Source organism: Kryptolebias marmoratus, linkage group LG2 (genome assembly GCF_001649575.2).
Source record: "Kryptolebias marmoratus isolate JLee-2015 linkage group LG2, ASM164957v2, whole genome shotgun sequence".
NCBI classification, from domain to species: Eukaryota; Metazoa; Chordata; class Actinopteri; order Cyprinodontiformes; family Rivulidae; genus Kryptolebias; species Kryptolebias marmoratus.
Window position 1 is genome coordinate 10681594 of NC_051431.1, and position 22310 is coordinate 10703903.

General features: G+C 40.5%; 2 protein-coding genes across 4 annotated transcripts in view; both read left to right on the forward strand.

Moving 5' to 3' along the window:
* Positions 1-1133: 1133 nt before the first annotated feature.
* Positions 1134-12840, forward strand: mfsd1 (major facilitator superfamily domain containing 1). Of its 2 annotated transcripts, XM_017424599.3 has the most exons (17): positions 1134-1396; positions 1569-1621; positions 1879-1991; positions 2136-2178; positions 2302-2369; positions 2989-3097; positions 3764-3866; positions 4367-4465; positions 5087-5198; positions 6507-6563; positions 7541-7697; positions 7917-8014; positions 8127-8239; positions 8343-8390; positions 8513-8579; positions 11911-12016; positions 12157-12840. In XM_017424599.3, exons 1-17 carry the CDS (start codon positions 1222-1224, stop codon positions 12214-12216), a joined length of 1581 nt encoding a protein of 526 aa, XP_017280088.1. In that variant the 5' UTR covers positions 1134-1221; the 3' UTR covers positions 12217-12840. The 2 variants fall into 2 exon arrangements, with proteins under 2 accessions (XP_017280088.1, XP_017280087.1); XM_017424598.3 differs by lacking the exons at positions 11911-12016; positions 12157-12840 and adding an exon at positions 10523-11629 and having other exon boundaries at positions 1136-1396.
* A 1686-nt stretch (positions 12841-14526) lies between these two features.
* The window catches only part of schip1 (schwannomin interacting protein 1), a 232565-nt gene continuing 224781 nt past the window's right edge, over positions 14527-22310 (forward strand). The window contains exons 1-4 of one of the 2 annotated variants that reach the window (XM_025007731.2): positions 14527-14659; positions 14893-14980; positions 20990-21057; positions 21323-21406. In XM_025007731.2, coding sequence (XP_024863499.1) covers positions 14637-14659; positions 14893-14980; positions 20990-21057; positions 21323-21406 — 263 coding nt within the window. In that variant the 5' untranslated portion in view covers positions 14527-14636. Of the gene's footprint in view, positions 14660-14751; positions 14811-14892; positions 14981-20989; positions 21058-21322; positions 21407-22310 lie in introns of those variants that run through there. The other variant, XM_025007730.2, reaches the window with a different exon arrangement.

The window sequence follows — 22310 nt, forward strand, 5'->3', positions numbered from 1 at the left end:
AAGGTAAGGTCACACATATTCATAAAAAGCAGAACAACTTTTACTATCCCACAGTTCAATAATAAGCTTTTATCGCTACTATTCTAGCTCTTGGACAGTTTTTACATCTCTTCATTAACCTTTTAGACTCTGCTTGTTTTTAACTGATCTGTTTTGAAAAAAAGAAATTTTAATATTTAAAACATAACCTTACAGATAATGCATGTTGCTGTTTGCATGTTGATTCAGCATTCACACTATTGTTTTCACTGTTATTTTCCTGTTTATTTTTCTGGGCATTTTTTTTTTTTTTTTTTGCCTTCTAACTGCTTCTGCATACTTTGTGCTATTCTCCTATCAAACATTCAGCTCATTCTAGACATGGGTGCCATGACTTTTAGTTTTTGTAACAATCATACATTCAAAAAATTTACCTTTATTTAAAGGTAAATACCCATCTTCAGTTCCTTCAAAAACACATTTCTTTTTGTTTACTCCCTCTATTGTTGTCTTCTTATGCCACTTTCGATATTATTTTGCTACTTTTAACTAACCTTTTGATACTCTTAGCTAGCCTTTAGCTGTTTTTAGCTTTGAATTAGCCAGCCTTTTGTTACTTTTAACTAACATTTTGCTGCTTTTTGCTAATGTTGACACTTTTAGCTCTTAGCCAGTGTTATGCCACTTCCAGCTAACATTTCTGTATTTTTAGCTTTTAGCTAGTGCTTCTTTTAGCTTCTTTGCTCCTTTTGGCATTTAGCTAGTTTCCTGTTTGTTTGTTTTGTTGTTTGTTTATTTGTTTTTCAGGTTTTAAAACTCAGTTTCAATTTGTCCAGCAAGCCTTAGTAAATCAGTCAGCATTCACACTTTTATTTTAGCTGAAAATTAAACATCTTTAGTTTTTGCTGCCTTTCCCCAAAAAATGAAATAAATAATTGTTTTAAGTTAAAAAAAATGTTTTATATGTGTGCAGCACTTTGGCCAGCGACAGTTGTTTTTAACTGTGCTATATAAATACATTTGATTTGATTTATATGTGATTAAATGCATAAATTACTCCTAAACGACTGAAGCCATTTATGCTTCCACTCGCTTCCGAGTTGATGCGCGCGCTCCCTCCCGCGACGTGCCCGACCGACGTGACGTCACCGTGCCACGTGACTCTCCCGAGCCGGGTCATATGATCGATCGGTTCCGTCTTCCAGTCTCTGCCGTCGGAAGTTTTTCCCCTAACGGGCGAACATGGCGGACTTTGGGGAGCGGAGGAACCTGCTGGGGGACGAGGACGAGGACGAGGACTCGTTCGCCGACCGGCAGGCGGCCCGGGGCCCCGGCAGACTGATGGCCGCCATCTGCGACCCCAGCCGCCTCCTGCACCGGGTGGTTGTCCTCTTCTTCATGTGCTTCCTGGGATTCGGTGAGCGGCATCCTGGCGACACTTCAGGATTAACTGAAGTTACAGAAATCTAAAATGACATACAGAACACTTGTGGCGGATTTATTCTGCTCGTACGAAGCTCTTCTAATGTATTATTGTTATTATTATGTTGTTGTTGTTGTTTGTTAATGTTTGCGTTTTTGTTTTCCAGGAAGCTACTTCTGTTATGACAATCCAGCTGCACTTCAGAGTCAAGTCATCCAGGTAAATTATTCTCATACAGCAGAAAATTAAAGTTTCTACACATCCCAGACTGAGACATCAACCCCGGGGGAGCATCCAGTTTGACACAGAGAGCTGAGGAGGTCTCTGCTCCACGATCCAATCAGAAACATCAACCCGCTTCCTGTTTAAATCCTGCCACTGAGGAGCAGCGTTTCTGTGTTGATTGGTTACGTTTAGAGCTCAAATCTGAAATCATTCGAAGGGTTATGTTGTTCTTCTTCCCCTGATTCTCGCAGGATCTGAACCTGAACACTGAGACCTTCATGCAGCTGTACGCCTGGTACTCCTGGCCGAACGTGGTCCTCTGCTTCTTCGGGGGGTTTCTGCTCGACAGGGTTTTTGGGATCAGGTACAAAAAAAAACGAACAAACGACGTCGGTTTTGCATTTTTTTTTCTTCTCCTTCGCCAATGTTGTGCTCTCGACTAAATCGAAAGTGAAAGAGGGGATTGTGCGGACGCCGCCCTGATGCTTATCCACTCTTGTCTTTGCAGGATGGGAACCATCATCTTCTCCCTGTTCGTCTGTGTCGGACAGGTTGGCCTACTTTAAGATCTAGATGTTTTTTAAACGATCAGTATGAATTGATGCAAAATGAATCCATGAAATGTTCATTTCCATTTTATGTGTTTTTAAACTTTTCACCTTTTTTTGCCATAGGTCATATTTGCAGCCGGAGCTCTGGTGAATCGTTTCTGGCTGATGGAAGCTGGGCGTTTTGTGTTCGGGTAAAAACTTTTAAGACCTCCATGATCAACACAATACAGATGTTTTAAGCTTCTTCTCAGTGATGTAGGTATTAGATCAACTTTTGTTTCCGTATAGTTTGATTCAGCCAGACTTTCTTGTAATCTTTCTTTAAAGTTTGCTTGATCAGTTTCTTTCCAGTCTTTGTGAAAGTTTTCCCAAGTTATTTTTTGGTCTTTGGCTGCTTTTTTTTCACTCATTCTCAGTCCAGTGCCCGAGTATTTTTTAGAAGATTTTTAATTTTTTGCTGTTCTTTAAGCTACCCCACTCTGAACTGTGGATCATTCAGACAAAGGAAGGCTTCTAAACTCATTTGTTGTGTTGAGACAATAATCATCCATCACCAAAAAGAAAAAAAAAGCTTTGAAATATTCTTAAAGTCTCAAAAAACTATTCATAAAGACGACTTTAACAGAGTAGAAAAAAGTCTTGACTCCTTGGAAGCAAAGTTTGAAGAAATTAGGGGAGTTTTTAACACTTTTTTTCACAGTATCGTAAATTCCTCAAAGTCTTGGAAAACTAAAACCTTCGACCGGTCTACTAAATGGAGTCTAACTCTGCCGGTTTTCCCTTCTTTACGTGCTTCTTTCCCCTCCATAGCATCGGAGGAGAGTCCTTGGCCGTGGCCCAAAACACGTACGCAGTCAACTGGTTTAAAGGCAAAGAGCTCAATCTGGTGTTTGGGCTTCAGCTCAGCATGGCTCGCCTGGTAAGAACAGAACATCCGGAACATGAACTTACATATTTAAACATATTTAAAAGCCTGGCGTTTTTGGAAGGAATGCATATCACCTACCACCTTTCACGCCACAGTTTTAGACTAAGATCATCTTCTGTTGAGAAGTGATATCAGTCAGAGTATTTACCTTTTAGCTCAGTATTTGTAAAAAATGACTGAATTTCAATCATTTTTATGTTTGTGGTGGCCATTTTGGACTGGATTTTCTCCAAAAGTTAATCAGTCGTAGAGGAACAACCGAGGAGTTTTTATTGGGGGGAAAAAATCCATCTTGGATGTTAAAATTTGCTCATCTTTTCAAACAGATAGTTGACTCCAAGTAGTTAAAGGCAGCATTTGAAGTAAAGATATTGTGTAATCTGTTAGAAATCCCAATATGTGTCGGGAGATTAGTGTCAGCTACGCCCAAACCAAATATTAGGTCAATATTTGTAAAATTGACAGAATTATATGCATTTTTCTATCTTTTAGCGTGAGCTGGCCTTGGCCAGTTGACACTAAAAGGTTAATTAGTTGTAGATGTACACCCAGTGATTCAGTCGAATTCGGTCAGTGCTTCATGTGATATTTTAGTAAAAACACACACACACACACACATCGTTGTGTGGTGTCAGCTCTCTCTCCCCTCGTTCGCAGGGCAGCACTGTGAACATGAACATCATGGGCTGGGTGTACAACCAGGTTGCGCTCGCCGTCGGCTCATCTGGACACACGGCGTTAGGCGGGTCGCTCATGATCGGTAGGTAACCCGCACCTGTGTTTCAGCTCCCCCGTTTCTCTCTCTGAGCCGGAACAGACTTTTAAATGGAGGTTCTGGTTCGGCGTGCTCCGCCTCCCTGCGCCGCCGACGCCGGAGCCTCTCTGTGTAAGTGATGATCTCAGATAACACGGCCCGCGCGGACGGAGAAGAAGTGGTAAAAGAGAACTTAAAGTGCTACTTGCTGCCTCAGATGAATCACACGGGGCGGGAAAAGTGTCAGTTCTTGTATTTTTTTTTTTTTTTTTTCTTCCCCCACAGCAATTTCTCAGTGATTTAAAAGTGCTTCTACTTTTTGCCCGTCTTGCAGTAGTTTGTCTTTTTGTGGTCTGTTTCCACTGCCACTGTAAGTTCAACTTTAATCTGACCATCTCAGATAAGTTTATATTGACAGAATCAGTCAGCAGTTGTCAGGTTTTGTGCAACAATCTTTTTTAAAAAAGGCTTCTTTACACTTCTTTAACATTTTTTTCTTTTTTTAGCTGCTGCAACCTGCGTTTTTTCTCTAATCTGTGCCTTGGTGTTGGCGTTTCTTGATAAGAGAGCGGAGAAGATCCTGAATAAGGAACAAGGGAAAACGGGTAAGATAACGTGGGTTATCTGGTTTTCCTCTCTGATAGGTGCCTGTCGACGTCGAATTAAAGGTCTGTTTTCTGACAGTTTAGCCGGGCTGATTAGCCTCACAGCTGTGTTCAGATTCTTGTTTAATTTCTTTCCTAATGACACCCTTTTTACGTCCGGAGTCACATAGTTATCCATTTATCATCAAAAACCTCTGTAGTCTAGTGTCTACGAGTGTTTGCCTGTTAGCAAAATATCATGAGCCACTGGACGGATTTTAATGAGACTTTCAGGAAGTCATTGCTGGATGTGAATCTAAAACTGATTAACTTTGGAGTTGGCTCGTTTCAAAATGGTCGCCACAGCTGATCAACATGGACCAACACAAAAATAGCTATAATTCAGACGGTTTTTCAGATATTGAGCTAAACTTTGGAGTAGCTGAGCGACGTTAACGACATACAGAGTGTGACAGCTCAGATTATTTTTCGAGGTTTGACCGAAATGAGCGCAACTCCATCTTTTGATTTTAGTCTGAAGCTGTATCATGGTAGGCCTTTCAGTTTGTTAAAGATGTCTCCTTTCAAAGAAAACCGTCGTCTCACCTTATCCTTCGTGTTTTAATCTCGCCCTTTTTTTAGGCGAAGTGATCAAGCTGACCGACGTGAAAGATTTCCCCTCCACCCTGTGGCTCATCTTCATCATTTGCGTCGGCTACTATGTCGCCATTTTCCCTTTTATTGGACTGGGACAGTGAGTATTTCGCCCGCTCCGTCTGCTCTCTCACTCGGACGCACAAACACGATCCGTCTTCTAATGTCTCGGCATCAAATTACAGTCAGAGCGGTTTTTCATTAGCTCTCCTTTCATGTCATAAAAACTCGGGGAAGTAGCACCTGAACTGCTCAAACCGCCTGATTCATTGGATATTTTTATGGATTCATTTCAGCTTCTGTTTTCTTTTTATGTAAAGAGAAACGCGTTGCTTTGACACTGAAGCTACCTAATTTCTCCCAAAAAAAAGCTTCCGTCTTTGGATTTCTGTCATTTATATCATCTGCAGTCTCATTTTACAAAAACAGTTGGCAATAAAAAAAAACCCTAATTAAAACAGCTTGAAAACCTGAAACACACTAGAGCATTTGTTAGGAACTTTTGTTTTAAGGGGTGAAATTACTGATATTCTGCCTGTTTGTGGCGTTGAGTGAGAAAAGAGAAAAGAGCACAAAGTCTCATTTTGATTTCATCAAGACGAGAGGCACAAAGTTAAAAGCAGTAACGCGTTTATTTAAAAATGTGCTGTTAGACTTAGAAAAAGAAGTAAATAAAAAAAAATATTTAGTAAAGATAAGAGAAGAAATGAGATCCAGTGCATGTCGATGGGTTTTTATTTCAGAGTAGATTTGTTTGTTTTTTTTTAGTCCAAAACAGTAATATTTTTAAGAATATGTGACTTCTTTTGTACAATTCATCATCTCATCTTTTTTTCCCTCTTTCTCCTAACCAACAAGTTTTTATAAGTTTGTTCTTTATTGGATATTTAATTAGTTTTGGCCAAAAAAGTTAATTAATCAGCAAGTGATGGCCAACATGTCTCCCAAAGCAAAAGTCTCGTCCTCGACCTTTTATACACTGGCACCATATTCTGTGCGCTGCAGGTCCTAAAAACACCCTTTGGTCATATGACATCGAAGGTGCAGGCTCTGACAAAACTGCTGACTGGCTGGAATCAGGACAGGCTTTCTAACGCCACAAAAGCAGTGAGAGTCAGAAAGGGAAACGTGACTGACGGGGGGAATGTAACAACTGAAACAATCACGTCGTTAATTCTCTCTCACTGAAAGCCGTTCAGATCATTTAGCAACTGCCGTGGCTTTTCTTCAGCACACTGGAGCCTCCAGAGCGAAGGGTTTCTGTGCAAATGAAGAGAATATAGTTTCTGTTTCCTGACCCACGAGTGAACTCATTTTCTGCTCCCTTTGTGTGGTCGAGGAAGTCTGGAACCTGAGCAGTTATTGTAGTGGGAGGCGTCTTATCTTACTACTTTATTTTCTTTTTCAGGATTTTCTTCATTGAAAAATTCAACTTCTCTCCAACCCAAGCCAGAGCTGTGAACAGGTAACTCAGATCAGGTGTAGCAGGCTGTCGAATGACAGCAAACACTTAAAGGCTCCTCTTACATATGTATTCTGCAGGTTTTAAAGGGATATTCAGTTCTTTTGAATTGAGAATCTTAAAAAAAAAACTATTTCTGTAAAAGAAAATGGGAAAAAATAAATATTTTAAACTTTTTGCAAGGTGTAATTTTGACAAATGTCATATTTTATGTTCTTGGAGCATAAATCTAAGTGTCTAACACCACTAAAATGACAAAAAAATACTATTTTCTCCCTAATATTAGGTGAATAGTCCATATTTGTCAGATGATTTATTTTTAACATCACATCTAAAGATATTCATCTGATTTTGAGAAGAAATTGACTATTAATGCCATAACAGTAATCTTGTGTAGTGTTTTATGCCTCAACTAGAAAATCTAATTTTTTTTTATTTTTATTGTTGTTTATTTATTTTTATAGACTGGGGATGAAATTTCAGACTTATTTATTGTCGAGTGCTACAGTAACAAAAGATGATTTTAAAAAAACCAAACAAAACAAGACATTCTATTTCAAATTTGTCCAAATAAAATCTGTTTCAATCTTAGCATCCTTAATGTTAGTTTCTTTAAACACAAGAATTAAACCGCAGTGAAGCCCAGAGTTTATAAAACTGATATTTGAAAGAGGAACTTATCAAATTGCATGTGTAGGTCTGCATACGTCCTATTTGTACAGTTACGCAGAGAACCGCTGGCAGTCATCAAGTTTTTTTGAAAGTAGATTGTGTGCACTAAACCGTCTCCAAAGTCAAGTGTGTCACCTCGCCCCTGTGAAGAAACGACTCTAAAGATGAGCTGAACGACGGAGCTATGGTGCTGCATCTCCTGTATTCAGACAAAAAAAAAACAGGAATTCATGTTGTCTTGTGAGAGAAGGGTCATAAGGTCCCAGCTGTTTCCGTGGACCTGTCCTGATGTTTTCTGTCTTTTTCAGCATCGTTTACATCATCTCAGCGCCTGCGTCTCCAGTTCTGGGCTTTCTTGTTGACAAGACGGGGAGGAATGTGGTTTGGGTGATGATCGCAGTCATCGCAACGCTCGCCGCTCACATAATGCTGGCTTTCACCTTCTGGAACCCGTGGATCGCCATGGTAACGCGTTTGACCACTTTTTTTTTTTTTTTTTTTTTGATTAAACTCAAAAAGTCATGTGACATTACATTTAAATACTGTACATTTTGTATTGAAAACTTTCATAAAGTATTGTGGTCGTGTTGGTAGTAAGCCGTACCAAGGAATTAAGTGGACACCTATAGGACGTATTTAAAAATAAAACAAAATAAGTACATTTGAACACTTCTTGTCTTCCAGTCCCTCCTCGGCGTCTCGTACTCCCTGCTGGCCTGTGCGCTGTGGCCCATGGTGGCCTTTGTGGTGCCTGAACATCAGCTGGGCACAGCCTATGGCTTGTAAGCACCTTTCTTTCTTTGCATAATTATGGCCTCACTAGAAAATGTCCTGCTTCATTTGCCGTCTCTCCCCAGCAGCTAATTTAAACCCCGCTCTGTGTTTGTCCACCAGCATGCAGTCCATCCAGAACCTTGGGCTTGCTGTCATTTCCATCACAGCGGGGGCCATCCTGGACTCCAGAGGATACCTGGTTTTGGAAGTGTTTTTCTGCGCCTGCATTTGCAGTCAGTATTTGTTATCAGCTCCAGTGTGCCTGTTTAATATTCTAGTCCTGTTGGACACTTTTGAGGGACGTTGTCCATAATTCTCCTTGGATTTGTTTTGCAGTTGCACTGATGTCAGTGGTGATGCTGTACTTTGTGGATTATATCAAAGGTAGCCTGGAGTCTTAAATTCCCTCCATACTGAACTTTTCTCTTTTCATTAGTTTTTTTCACGACATCTTTACACGTTACTCCACCATCCTTCCCCTTACATCTCTGGCTCTCTTCCTTCAGGTGGAGATTTGAACCGGTCGGCTGCAGCCAGAGCCAAACTCCTGAAAGAATCCACCACAGATGCGGAGTAAGTATCTCGATCCTTCACGCTCCAACGCTGCCGTCCACTTAAGAAAAAATTAAACGAGCATCTCAGAAACACAACTTCCTCATAAAATCAAGTGACGGAGAAATGATCTGAATTAGGAGACTGAGATCGGTCAGAGCTCTTTGACTGATTCAGCTGAAGATTGTGTCGTTGGGTAAAACTTTGATGGGCTTGTTTCTGTTCTGCCCCCTGAAACGCGTGAGTCGCATCCAGAGCTCCAGTTTACTGTACATCTAGAGCTCTTTGTTTAATGGATGACTAGTAAATTATAGTTTACAAGGCTCACGAGTGCAAATGGCTGTTGAATCATGCTATAATTGAGGGGATGGTTGATTATACTCCATTGTGTTTTTAAGTGGTCGTTTATGCAAACGTGCTAATGGCACTGCTGTTTACAAGCTCAAGTATATTAATTATAAATGTTAATTTACAACTTTAAAAGCAGCATTTCCAAGCAACGGCAAGGAAAAGTGGCCAATTGTCAAAGTGAATAAATTATAAATAATCTTCTTCCTGAGAGGGGGGAAAAATTAGACACCTGTGAGCACTTTGGAACTCGTGATGGCAATAAAAGCAGGAATGGTCCAATTAGAGCATTTTAGTTGTTTTTGCTGTGAACCGTAACCTCCCTAAAGAGAAAAGTTTGTAGCGTCACTGAGGACTGCTCTCAGAACATTTTCCTTGTCTTTTTTTATGGAATAAAAATTACACTTTGTCAGCCAAATTTTTAGAAATAATTTATTGAAATAAAAATTTTTAAGGCTTCTTTGGTGGAACTTCTGCTAAAAGTGACGGATCAGATAATTTGGCATGGGGCTCTATGGAAAAGGAATGAGCGAATATTATCTTACCCGCTGCTAATAGCTCTGTAAACAACCTCAGTTTACAGAAATGGTTTAATTCTGACCAGACTGACGAGCTAATGGCTAGTCTGAGCAGGGCCAAGACCAAAGTGCATTACTGCTGTCTTAAAAAAACAGATTTTATAAATCTGTGTCTGTGGGTTTCACATCACAGTTATAAAAATGGTTATCTGCAAGCACAAATAGCATTGGCATCAGCTAGCTGTTTTTGTCAGAATAATTGTATTTCGTTCCAAATTGACACCAGTGTTCAGATTCATAGAAACAGCATAAACTGTTTAATTTTTGAGACTGGAGTTGTTCAGGTTGACAACAGTTGACTTCAGTCTTGGGCCTGCTCTGACTAGCAGCTCATCAGTTCTGTCAGAATTAAACTGAGGCCGCTCAAAGATCCATCTACAACAGGTAAGATATTCTTTATCACCTTACCACAGAACCCTTCTTCAAAAGGTCTGAATTATACCTTTTAATTTGGCTGACAACCATACATCTTGCCAATTTGAGCTGTCAAAGGAGGAAAAACGTCTTTGAGGAAACTCGTTCCTCTCCGAGTCAGTTATCTGTCATCATCAGGAGCTGAGAGTCACGAGATGTTGTCGTTTAAAAGCTTTACTTAACATCTCAGTTGGTCCCTTTTCTGTCTTTCATTTAAATACTCTGACTTCACACACATCCTGTGCCGTAGAATTAACAAGAAAGACATAATATTCTGCAGCATGATGCAGAACAGGGTTTTCTGAGCAGGTAAATTGTTGCTACATTTATTGAAGCTTTTAGTTTTACAAACACTGCATGATGATGCACTCCGGTGCCAAACCACTCGTGGCTGCTCTGTCTCACACCGAACTCATTAAAAGCTGCTCGTGACTACTTCCTTCTCTCTTGTTTTATTTTTTTTTTTTGCATGAAACGTGTCACAGTGGGCAGGATTAGAGCTCTGCTCCAGTTTCTGTCTCACCACTCTCTCTGAGTTTTCTAACAGGTCATTTACTTGTGTTTGTGGGTCCTGTGCACACTGACTAATACTTTCTGCTCCGTGCTGTAACTGATATTTTCCAGATGATGATGATGAGCGAACACACATGGTCCTGGGCTTCAGAGCCAGCAGGCTGCACTGTCCACCCCAGAGCTTTCAGCCCACGGCCGCAGGGGGCGGGACTGTGGTTCTGACTCCGCCCAGTGATGTCATCTGTGGCTCTCGGTGTCTGAAACTGACTGTCTAGGATTGGCTCTGTGCCACAACACTGAACAAATATAACTGGCAACCATCTACACCAGGACACTGACACATGACAGAACCCAATGTTTTTAGAAAGAAAAACAACTCATGTATCTTAAATTTGATTCAATCCAACGCAGACATTTTACATTCAGGAGACATTTTGGTTATCGGTTTCATTTTGCCAACAGTTTCCAACTGGACTCTACTTGCCGTATTGCAGAAAACTCAGTTCTTTAATTTACTCATCACATGTGAGTGTTTACAATAACTGCTAATCAAAATTTGTTTTCTATTTTTAATCATATGCACCTTTTTAACCTGTTTTGTATGAACTTTTGAAGTTCAAACAATTCATTTTTTAATGATATAATATCACAACAATATAACAAATTCTAGAAAGACTTTTTATGAATGCATTTAACAGTTGAATGATTTTATCCTTTTGGCCGTTTTTATAAAGTATCTCGTATTAATGATGTTCTGCAGATTTGCTCGTTTATCGAGTTCAGGTTATTACCTTGTTTTGAGCACTTACCAAACTTAGTTCATTTGCAACAACGTGTTCCTGTACTCTGCGTTTACCTCTCAGCGTTCCAGCCGTTCGGTTGGAGGTTTGTGTATTTTCGCTGCTGTCAGGGCTGCACGTGGTTAACATGCACTACCTCAGCTGGGGCCGAGCGAGTCCCAGTCGAATTGTTCAGAATGCATTCAACACATGTACGGATATGGTCAGTAATTAAAAAAAAAAAACAACAAACCTACAAAAACAAAAAAGTGGTAAGTCAGAAACACTCAGTTTCCCCTTGTTTGCATTATTGTGTTACGACAGTGCAGTTTTTGTGTAACTGCCACTACTGGTGTTGAATTTATTTTAGCTTCAACTGTTAATGATCTGTATGTTTAAAAAAAAAAAAAAAGGCATATATATGATTGAGGATAAAAAATGCAGTGGAAGAAAAGTCGCTTAAAGGATTACATTTTGTAGAAACAAATCATGTTTAATGCCAAGACCTTTGACATTCAATTAAACCTGGATTATTTTTAATGCTTTGAATCCTCCTTTTATTACTGCAGTATTTCTGTCTCCAGTGTCTCTCCTGTATTGTGTTACTTTCTCTGGCTTTTTGCAGCTCACTGTGCGGTTCATCTCATTGGTACCGTGATTATCTTAACGTGGCTGTAGGGATGTTTATGGTGGCCACATTATTATTATTATTCCCTGCAGGGTCAGGAGGAAGCCCAGTCAGGTGGTGCAGAGCGAGCGTGCCAGGCTGGCACCCATGTCTGCTTTCGGTTTGCGGAACCGGTACCTCTCCAGGCTGGGGGCGCAGGTAAGCATGCACATCTTACATCTCATCCCGGTGAGATGCAATTCAGACAGAAATCTATTCAATAACTCCGCCCCTACGTCAGCTTTTACGTTGGACAGTTCTGCCTCTTCACCTGTGCTCTTTTCCCCATTTCGTCTCAGCTCCCATACCACTGCTCAACACATCTGTCATCACTCGCCCACAGGAGCGTTCTGAAATGATGCCTGTCATTCATCTGTCTTCTCTTGCTGCACAGTGACCTCGTGCTTCCAGACATGTATGCACTGAAATCAGATTCTTAGAAAGTAACACTCCGAGCAAAATGTTGCACTACGAATTATTTATTTTATACGACTGACTGACTGTTCTGGATCTTTACGGGCAAATTTGTTCTGGGTTTGAACTAGTGTTATCTTTTTTTGACTAAAAGGTGTTACGTTATTTATTTTCTAATTGTTCCACATTTGAGGTGCCTTTGGGGGAAAAAAAAAAACAAAAAACAAAGAAGTTTTCTTTTCCTCCAGCAGCTAGTTGTATTTTGTAGAATTGCACTGTTGTCCCTAGATGACATTTCAGAGATGCAGCCTGTTGTAAACAGCAGAGGGCATCAAATCACTCAAATGTTTTTTTTTCACCTCTGGCCACAGGATTGCTGTTTTCAGCAAATAGAATGTAGTTTCACTTTCTTTTACTTTATACCTCCAAGGTTTTGGGAGTTCCAACACAGTGCTCAATGCATAATGAAGGTTTTTTTTTACCCTGTTCAGTGTCATATTTTTTTATTTTTAGTATTTGAAATAAAACCACTTTTGATATTTGAAATAATAAATCTACTTTTAAGAGCTTATGGTGGTGCCTTTATGATCTTTGCACACCAAAAGTCACTGAAAATTAAAGCTTCTCACAGGCCTAAACTTTTTATTTCTGCACATCCAGGCCTGGAGCAACGGCAGCAGTCAAAGCGGACAGTTTGCTTCCAGAGTAAATTTGGGCATTTCTGATTAAGTTAAATGTCAAGAAGACCCTCCACAATATGATATGGAACAAAACAACACAAATGTGAGACAGTAGCAAAAAAAAAAATCAAATAATCTGTCCAACTGATGCCATGGGCTGGCAAAATGGTAACAATGACAAAGAAAAGAATGTCATTCAAAATCCAAATAAGTGATGGGAATTGCATCCATGTGGTCAAACTCTAGATCCAAATGGGTTCTGATGCAAAGGAGGTGAAGGTTGTTGGACGTTACGCAGGACATTTTTGCAAACAATATAACCAAAAGGTCACAGTTTTCGCATATGGTAGCAGGGCTACTACAGTTTGTGGCAAAATACAGAAAACAGGAAATTTTCTTTAACCAAAATGCATTTCTCAGGAAAAAAAAATTAAAAAACTAAAAATCAGGAGGCATTACCACTAAAATTTGGGTGAGCTGTAACCCCCTCTTGTGGTCGCTGAAGGTCAATGCAACTTAATGTTAACTTTATACAGGCAACAGCAAAAACATTGTATTTTTTCATAAACAGAAGTGTTATTAAAAACAAAATAAGCTGTATCATTGCACCATGGGGTGACACAAAAACCTGCATGCAGATCAACTTGTTCTTCTTTAAGTATAAGCTTAGTACACTTGCTAGCGTGCCTTTCACCACGGTTTTATGTCCCCTCAGCAAAACTAAATATGTCACTAACAAACGGTAAACGTAAATGGTTAAACACATTAGCCAGACTGTGGAAAATCATGGATTTTGCAGTGAGCTGTTGTAATGTTTTTACGCGGGTTTTCTCCGCCTGAAGTGGTATTTTGCTTTTATCTAATATTCGGGTCAAATGTTATTTAGATCATTAATTTTCCAACAACAACCAGTTAATTTACCAACAAGTCCTTAACTGTGTTTATTCCTCTCATCATGGACAACAAGTCCTGTGAATTTGGAGACATTTGTTCTTTTTTNTGCAAAAGTTACAAGGGGGAACCAAATATTTCAGCCGTCTGAAATAATCGGTTCCCCCTCTAAAACACAGGACAAAAATAATTTACCAAAAAGTCCGTAACCGGGTTTATTCCTCTCATCATGGACAACAAGTCCTGTGTATTTGGAAACATTTCCTCTTTTTATTTTCTTACCAAAGTTACTGGGACCCAGTTTGTGATGGATTGCGCATTCAAAGGTGAGGCTCGTGTTGCTGCCGCACCTCGCGTTTCGCCCTTGTACTTGAACAGGAAATATGCAATTTCAGCGATTTTGACTATAAAAATGTTCGAAAATTAGTCATACATAAAGATCAGTGTACAAATATTAATATTCATTTTATGTTATCATTTTTATTTCTTGTCATGATGACAGGTGAGGCTCTGTCCCTGTTAAGGTGCGCTGCTGCCCTTCCCCAGAGAGACAGCGCTCAGAATAATTAATGCTGCGTTTTAAAGCCGAGCTTCAAGTTCAAAGATGTCAACACACGCACTGGGTTTATTTTTTTAAATAGGAATTAAAACAGGAAAGGAAAAAAAAGGGAGGAGGAGGGGGTGCTCAGCATCCAATTGGCTTGCGAGAATTTTCCAAGTCTGGTGTCTCACCGGCTGCTCCCGACTCAAAGTGCCCACTTCGTCTCTGCCTGGCTGCGGGGAAGGAGCTCGTCATGCTGAGGAGCGGCGCGCACAGGTTGGTGTCACGTCCATCCGCTCGTCCTTAGCACGCACGACACGCAACAGTGTTTGTTTTAAGGATAAAAGCAGCAGGCGGGCAGGCTCCGGTGCGGGCTGCTCCTGATGCACACACTGACGGTACATCCGTGCAGCTGGACTCGGCAGCAGTACGTGCCGCTCATGTCCCTGACACACACAGAGCAGATCATCTTAATTAGAGAGTTTTAACTTGAGTGTTGTCCTCTCCAGGAACATGCACCAAGGAGAGGAGGGGAGGCTGCGCAGCGGGAGTCTGGCTCGGGAGAGGAAGCACCTTGCATTGTGCATCAACAAGCAGGTGAGATGATGTGGCTGAATGTTGTCTAGTTTATTTATTTATTTATTTGGTTGAGGGAACGTTGCAGCAGTGATGTAATTGGCAGCACATGCACTGCTCTGTAGCAATTACTTCAGAGGAAAAAGAGAGATGACTTATTTTAGTTGGGATCATGCAACATCAAAGCCCCCCCACCCATGGTGGACAAACATTGTTGCAAAACTTAACGGAATCTGATTGCTCCCCTCTGAACACCCATTCACACAATTAGCTGACTTCAGTTTCGTGCATATTCTTTATGTAAGCTTGAAGGTACTCCTTGCAGTGCCATGAAGGCTGAACAATTATAAATTTATGCATGTGTAACATTATAAAGTAAGGAACAAAATCTGCACAGTTTGTTTCTCATACGGATGCATAGTGTGTCCTGTAAATAAGAAAAAAAATCTGCAAGCAAGATTTGCGACCGGCTGCCAACTGCCACGCGCGTCCGTTTTCTCTACGGAAACAGCCCAAGTGACTGAAAACAGGCCAACAATGCCGACGTCCATGGGAGAGCCCCATGGGACCGAGAAGTCTGACAGTTTTAAGGTTTTTGTATTATTTAGGCTCAGGTTTGGTGAGTAGAGTATGCAGATGAAAAGACAGGTCGGGTTGGAAGGCTCCTCCGCCCTGCTTGATCCACAATATTTACTCTTGACAGTTGTCTCACTCGTTATCTCTCTGTTTGCTCGCATTTAGCAGCAGATTCACTCTCATATTTCCTCCTAATCATCTGCTCCGAGTTTCTGCACTTGTCCCATTCTGCCATATTCAGAGACTACGGCCACCCTAACGCAGGTGAATCACGTGACTCAAGCTTCCACGTGGTTTTCGGTGGTTTGTTTACACTGAGCGCATGCCCGCATTTCAAAAAATTACATCAATGTAATAATAGTACTGGAGTAAATTCTTTCAAGATGACCTCTTTTATGTTTGATTTCATGCTTTGCAATGTCTATCTTTAAAACCAGTTAAAGTTTGTTTTTGATCAAGCCAGCAGTTGAAAAGGTCTCATTAACGTTTTTAGCCCTAAGTTCTGACTTAATTTGTGGCATCAGGCGCTCCTCGTCACAGATAATCTGTGCAGAACCTCAGACAGGAGCTCACGACTCGCTCTTGACGTCATAATAAAAATTCTGTTTTGCTTAAATCCTTCTCAACTTGTGAGCTTTACTGTTGTACTCTCGGTGGATGAATGGAGGTGCAGGACTTCACCTGCCCCCGTATACTGAGGCCTCTGAATATTTAATGCTGGTGATGTAGTGTGGAGCATTATTGGCGGTGGCTGTGGAATATTGAGCCTGTGAGATGTGAGAGCTCTGTTCCATCACAGCCCTCCGACTTACTCTGCAGTCTATTATCGTCGCGCAGCCCACACGATCAAGACTCGCAACACGCTCTTGTTTATTGTCTGTCTAAACTTTTCCATTCTGACTCCCAGATGCGTCCCAATCTCCTGCCGCTGCTCTACTTGACAGCTGAATTTAAAAACAAAAAAAATCCCCCACCTGATCCAGCTCAGCTCAGCGAGGTGCACGTCAGGCAGCCGACGAAGAAGCCCGGTGAAAGACTGATCAGTAATTGGCGGGTGAAATATGAATAAGGATACAAATGGGGGTTATATTGGTGATAGAGGCTGCTCCACTTACTGCGTTTGCATGAGTGATTCAGATTCATTGCCGAGGCGGGAACCCCCCACCCTGAGAAACACATTAATCTATCCAGCTATTACCCTGTAATCAATGGGACAGCTGAGTTTTATGGCCATGCTGTGTTGTTAACCATTTTACCGGGAGCTTATTTAAACAGCATGCCAAATCGGTCACATTTAATAGAGTTAAGCATGAAATATACAGCACAAGTGAAATAGTTGACACAGCTTTTATGGGTTTTATATTAAAATGATTCATATATACAGCGCCCCTTGCTGTTCCTAACTTCCAGAACATACAGGAAAAAAAAAAACCCAACATGTTGGTATTTTAGTTTGTCGCCAACAGGAGCGGGAATCCAACATCAATGGGCTTCATTCAGACAGAGCAGCATCCTGACACACACGGCGCGTTCTCCATTGTACGTAGAGGGATGTACTTGGTCGAAGTGCGGTGCCAGAGATGGGTGTCATATTTCAGAAGTGCATCCTTGTATCTCCCCCAGCGGGACACTGCAGCGCTGAGTGCTGTTTGCTCCGGCTCCCTCAAACGCTTCATGATTGAGTCGTAATAACCTGCGCAGGAATAAGATGAGCCTGCACGCTGACTGTCTTTTGGTCCTGTGTGATCTCATGATGAAGACTTTCAAATAACCTCAGCCTTTCTCTGTTTGTGTGTGTGTGTGGTTCAGTGACTTTAAAAACACATTCAAATGCACTATAAATCCACCAACTTAAACACAGACACACATGCACAAACATATCCGCATATCCCAGCGTTATAGTGATTTCCATCTCCTCAGTTTACCATGACGGGGTGTGTGTGTGTGTGCTTTCAGTCCTTCTCCTCACCTCATGTTAAAGGAATAGTTCATATAATCTGAAATTTGGTTCTGTAAAAAGATTATGATCAATTAATATCTTGTTGTAGCTTTTTGAACACGTGCAGTTTGGAGAAATTGATTTTAATTCTGACCAAAATGTGTGATGGCTTTTAGTATTTGTTTTCTAGGATTTAGAGTATTTTCTGTTATGTCCTTCTTGTGTTTTGTTGTAGTCTTCTGGAATTTTCAGTTGTTGTTTGTTTGTTTTTTTTTCCTTTGGGTCATTTGCCATAGTTTCCCTCAGTCATCCTGGCCTTCAGTTTCTCACTCACACCTGCCTTGCACTGGTTAATCAGCCCTCCCTGCAGAAATACTCCACAGATTCTTCACTTCCTTGTCGGATCCTACTGCCCCCTCTCACCGGTTCTTGTTTGCCATTTTGTGTGTAGTCACTTGTTCCTGTTTTGGTATGTATGTTTATTATGAAAAAAAAAAGAAAAATCATAGTGGTTCATGTAAATATCATAACCTAAACCTTTACACTGCTGTAACTATCATGGGTTACTGTTATTTACATATAATGTTATTGTTTTTTGCAAGCACATACAGCATTAGCAACAATGATGCTGTAGCATTTCTAGTCCAGCCTGGGGCCCTTCCAGCAGCAGTATCATATTTCTGCTGGAATAGTTACTTCATGTGAAATGGACAGTGGTGTAAAGGTTTATAACATAAAGTTTGCATGAACCACTGTGACATTTTTGAGACTGGAGTTGTTTTAAGACTGCAGCAATCCACTTTGGTTTTGGTTCCAGTCGGACTAGCCGCTCGTTTGTAATCAGGTCAAAATTGAACTGTTTCACCAAAGTGAGGTTGTTCAAAGCGCTACAACAGGTAATATTAACTGTTCATAATGTTTTACACAGAACTCCCCTTTAAAAGATCTCTTCAGGAGTTGCAGCCAGGCAGAAAAATTTCAAGTGCTCCCCTGTCCACCACCCATTGCTACTCTTGCATTTCCAAAATGGACCAATGTCTCTTTGAATACACCAAAATAAGGAGTACTTGTGCATACATATGTGCATTTAATTCAACCGGCACTTGGATATCTGCTATCAGTTAGACAAACCAAAACACACAAATGGAGAATTCAAGGCAACAGATTCAACATTAGTTTCCACAAAGAAAAACTTCAAAACAAATAAAGATGTCGTCTGTAGCCTGTGGTGTATTTTGAATTTTAACAGACCGTAGGATCACTTTGTCAACTCAGCTTGTCAAGCGTCCGTCTGTTTATTTTCTCGTTCTCCAGTAAAAAATAGTTTTCTTTCCACTTTTTCTTCCTTCACTGATACAGTGTTCCATCCTTCATTGTTTACTGGCTCAGACAGAAAAGGCATTAGAGGATCGAGATGAATTTCCACGCAGTGTGTTTTCCCTTTTCATCTTCCTGCATGTAAAGATTAGACGGCTGAGATTCAGTTAGTGATTAATCAAAATGATTTCCAGTTAGGTTTTAGCAGGTCTTCTTGATAAACTGGTTCTTTTTAATTATTGCTTTTCTAAAATAAATTGTTTTTCCAAAGGGATTAATGATGGATATAAAACAAACATCACGTTTATGTATGTGCATCTTGTCTGCCCCTTGGTGTGGCTTCTCCTAATCTGTTTTATTGGACACTTCACTGCTCCATCCCCAGCTTTGTGACATCACTGCCTTGAGTATTGTGTGACTGTATAAGTATCTGCAGTGTGTGTGTGTATCTTCTGTCTCTGCATTTCAAATCGATGACAGCATATCATCGATAATCTTTGTCGGTTTTACACCACTCAAACAAAACTGCCTCTTTCTTTCTTTCTTTTTCCTGCTCCTTTCACCTCTGATTGAATTTAAAGGTTTATAAGAAAACTTCATGAAGACATCGGTGTTCAATGTTCTGCCGCACATCCACAATACTTAGAGAAAATGGTATTTCGAGTCACATAAGATCACATCAGTGAGACCTATATCCCTCAATAAGTTGTTTTTGTACTTAGGGACTCGGGCGAAAGAGTAAATGTTGTCTCCATATTACTTTGCTACACGTACTGAACATGTAAATTGACTTCCAATGTTGTGAATAATGAGCGTCTCCACTGGTGCGGCCCTTCTGATTGGGTATTTCCTCAGGCTGATCAGCAAGTCGAGCTACAGCTCTGCACTGAGATCACACACACTTGTGCGTGTGTGTCTGTGTTCATGTGTAGATGGGGGTTGAGGCGTGTTTGTACTAATATGTCGGGAACTTAATCACTGTGGGGCCAAATTGGATGGGGTTCAAAGGCTTGACCATCTTCACAGTCAAGAGTGTGGGGGTGTGGGGGTGTTTTAGTTCGACCTGCCATCGATCTCTCTGATAGAACTAGGACTCTGAGAAATTATGATTTTAATAACCCATCAATTAAAGGGGAAGCAGACTTTCGGCTGTGCGTTGCTGTTTTCTCTGCCTTCCTTCCTCTTCTCCATTCGTCTCTCATTTTTCAGCTCCTTAATACTTATTACCGTCTACCTTCACCTCATCCAGCCTTTCCGTTCATCGAATGCCCTTATTTTGATATTGAAAATAATGTCATTAGGTTGTTTACGGACCCAGCAGAAAAACGTCTGTTAATATCAGTCTCTATGCAACCGTGTGCACGGCTATTGGTTTTACGAGATTATTCTGTCGACTCCAAATCAATCTTCTCCCATCAGCTGAAGTCTTATTGATCCCCTGGGATCTTCTGTAACTTTTTTCTGTAACTTGGGCACATTAATCTGGTGTTGAGACACATTACAGTTGTATGTAAAAATAAGAGAATTGCTTTGAAGTAAAGGTAATCGGTGTATCATATTATTAAAATGGTCATTTCCGTCAGTTTTTGAAGATTACTTCAAGTGTTTCCCCATGTAAATAATGCACTCCCACATCCATTTGACACAGATTCCTTTTTGTGGTCTGCAGCATCTGGACTGAGCTGTCAACGAATGCACCGTAACACTTACTGAAACAGTCAAATTTAAGTCTTTCTTGGCTGTTTGCCTGTTATCTCAAACTCCTAATCTCTGCCGGCTTTAGTTAGAGGAAAAGAGAAAAACGTTCAGAACAGTACGGCTAATTCAGCAGCAACACACAGTCTGGACAAGATGTACCCGATTAGAGCAAAAACAAAAGCACATACTTGGAGAAACAATGATTTGTGGCTCAGCTTTTTGTGGTAATTTCTAGTCATAAAACGTATGTTCTTGTGTTTTAATGTAAAGCATTTTACTATAGAATGCAGTTAAAAATGTAAATAATCAATCAGGGTCATATGCATGTTTTTAACATGACATATTATGATGATTCTCATCATGATATGTCCCCAATAATGACATACCAGATTTCTTCAGGAACACTCCAATATTACACATATTGTATCCTATTGAAGCTTAGCTCCTATATCATATCACTGAAAGAAAAAAGAAAGCTTCTGTTTTTTTTTACTGTGCAGGAAGATGTGAAGCGATATCATCGCTGCTGCAGCCACAGTGGAGGGCAAGCAGTTCAGAAGATTGAAAGGTACAGACACTCAAATGTTCTATATGTTGTATATATATATTTTCTAGAAAGCCAACAGTCCACTAAAAGAGGATGTTATACCGTATTGCAAAGGCCAATTGCTGTCAAACAGTACTTTTCTGCTTCTTGTAGTAATGCTTTTTTTCCTATAATTGGGTTAAAAACTCTACATCTCAGATAAAAACATTTTGAGTACTACATCTTCAGTTCATAAACATGGTGTGTTGACAAGTGCCTTGTCATTTTGAACATTTTTCTGTCACAGAAGCTGTACTTGTAAGAGCGAGGAAGATAACAAAAGTCTTCATCAGCGTGATCAGCAGCAGCGCTTGGAGATGAAGGCTACTGTGTAAGTATTACTTCTGAAATATTTGTGCTTTTGTGATTGTTTTAATAGCTAACAGAGTTGTTTTCTACTTTATAAATAACATTCACACTATCACTGACCTTATTTCCCCTTAAAAGCTCTTGTGTGTTTTTGTGCAAGAGATCAATTTCTATTTAGCTTTAATTCAGTCTTTGCAATAATTGGGTTTTGGACTCTGGGGTCAGGGTGCGATATTGAGTGCATGATCTTGTGGACTGCCATCTAATATGATTTTGTCTAAACATGGGCTCCGACTTTTACAGGTACAACAGGACAGCTCTCGCCTCGGGCTTTTACTCCCTTGAAAGTTGAAGATCGAGAAGAAAAAACCCGTTTCTGTGCAGAGTTCACAAATATAGTGTAGAGGGGGCGAAAAAAAGGAGAGACTCGCAGAAAACGCACTGAAGCAGGATGCGTGGAGAAGTGAAGAATGGAGGGATAGAAAGGGCAAAGAGCGAGTATCAGTGTATAAAATTGGGATGGACAAAGACAGGGGGGAAAGGTATTGGTTTTGGAGCTGGGAGTTATGACTTAATTCAATTTGTTCCATTTGGTTCAGCTGTCTTTCTGCTCCACTGGAGGTGAATGTGTTTCTCCATCGAGTAATTGATCCCACACTCCATCCTGGACCCTGGTGCTGGGGTGACTACATGGATGAAAGAAAGTCAAAAGTGATAGATGGAGTGAGGGCCGTTTGTAAAGGTTGCAAACCAAAGTGAGACCAATAGAGAGACATCAAAAAAAAAGTGCTTGAGCAGAATTCAGAATCAGAATCAGAATCAGAATCAGCTTTATTGTCATTCACACACAACATCAGAAATGCAGTGCAGAACGAAAATACAGTTAAGAACACTCTGTTCAGGAGAAGGACATACGTTACAGACAT

Excerpts from the sequence above, each read along its gene's own strand:
- mfsd1 (XM_017424599.3), top strand. The coding sequence starts at position 1,222 with ATGGCGGACTTTGGGGAGCGGAGGAACCTGCTGGGGGACGAGGACGAG. Across the intron at positions 2,370-2,988 it reads GCTGGGCGTTTTGTGTTCGG|CATCGGAGGAGAGTCCTTGG; the intron begins GTAAAAACTTTT and ends TCCCCTCCATAG. Across the intron at positions 8,240-8,342 it reads TTTCTGCGCCTGCATTTGCA|TTGCACTGATGTCAGTGGTG; the intron begins GTCAGTATTTGT and ends TTTGTTTTGCAG.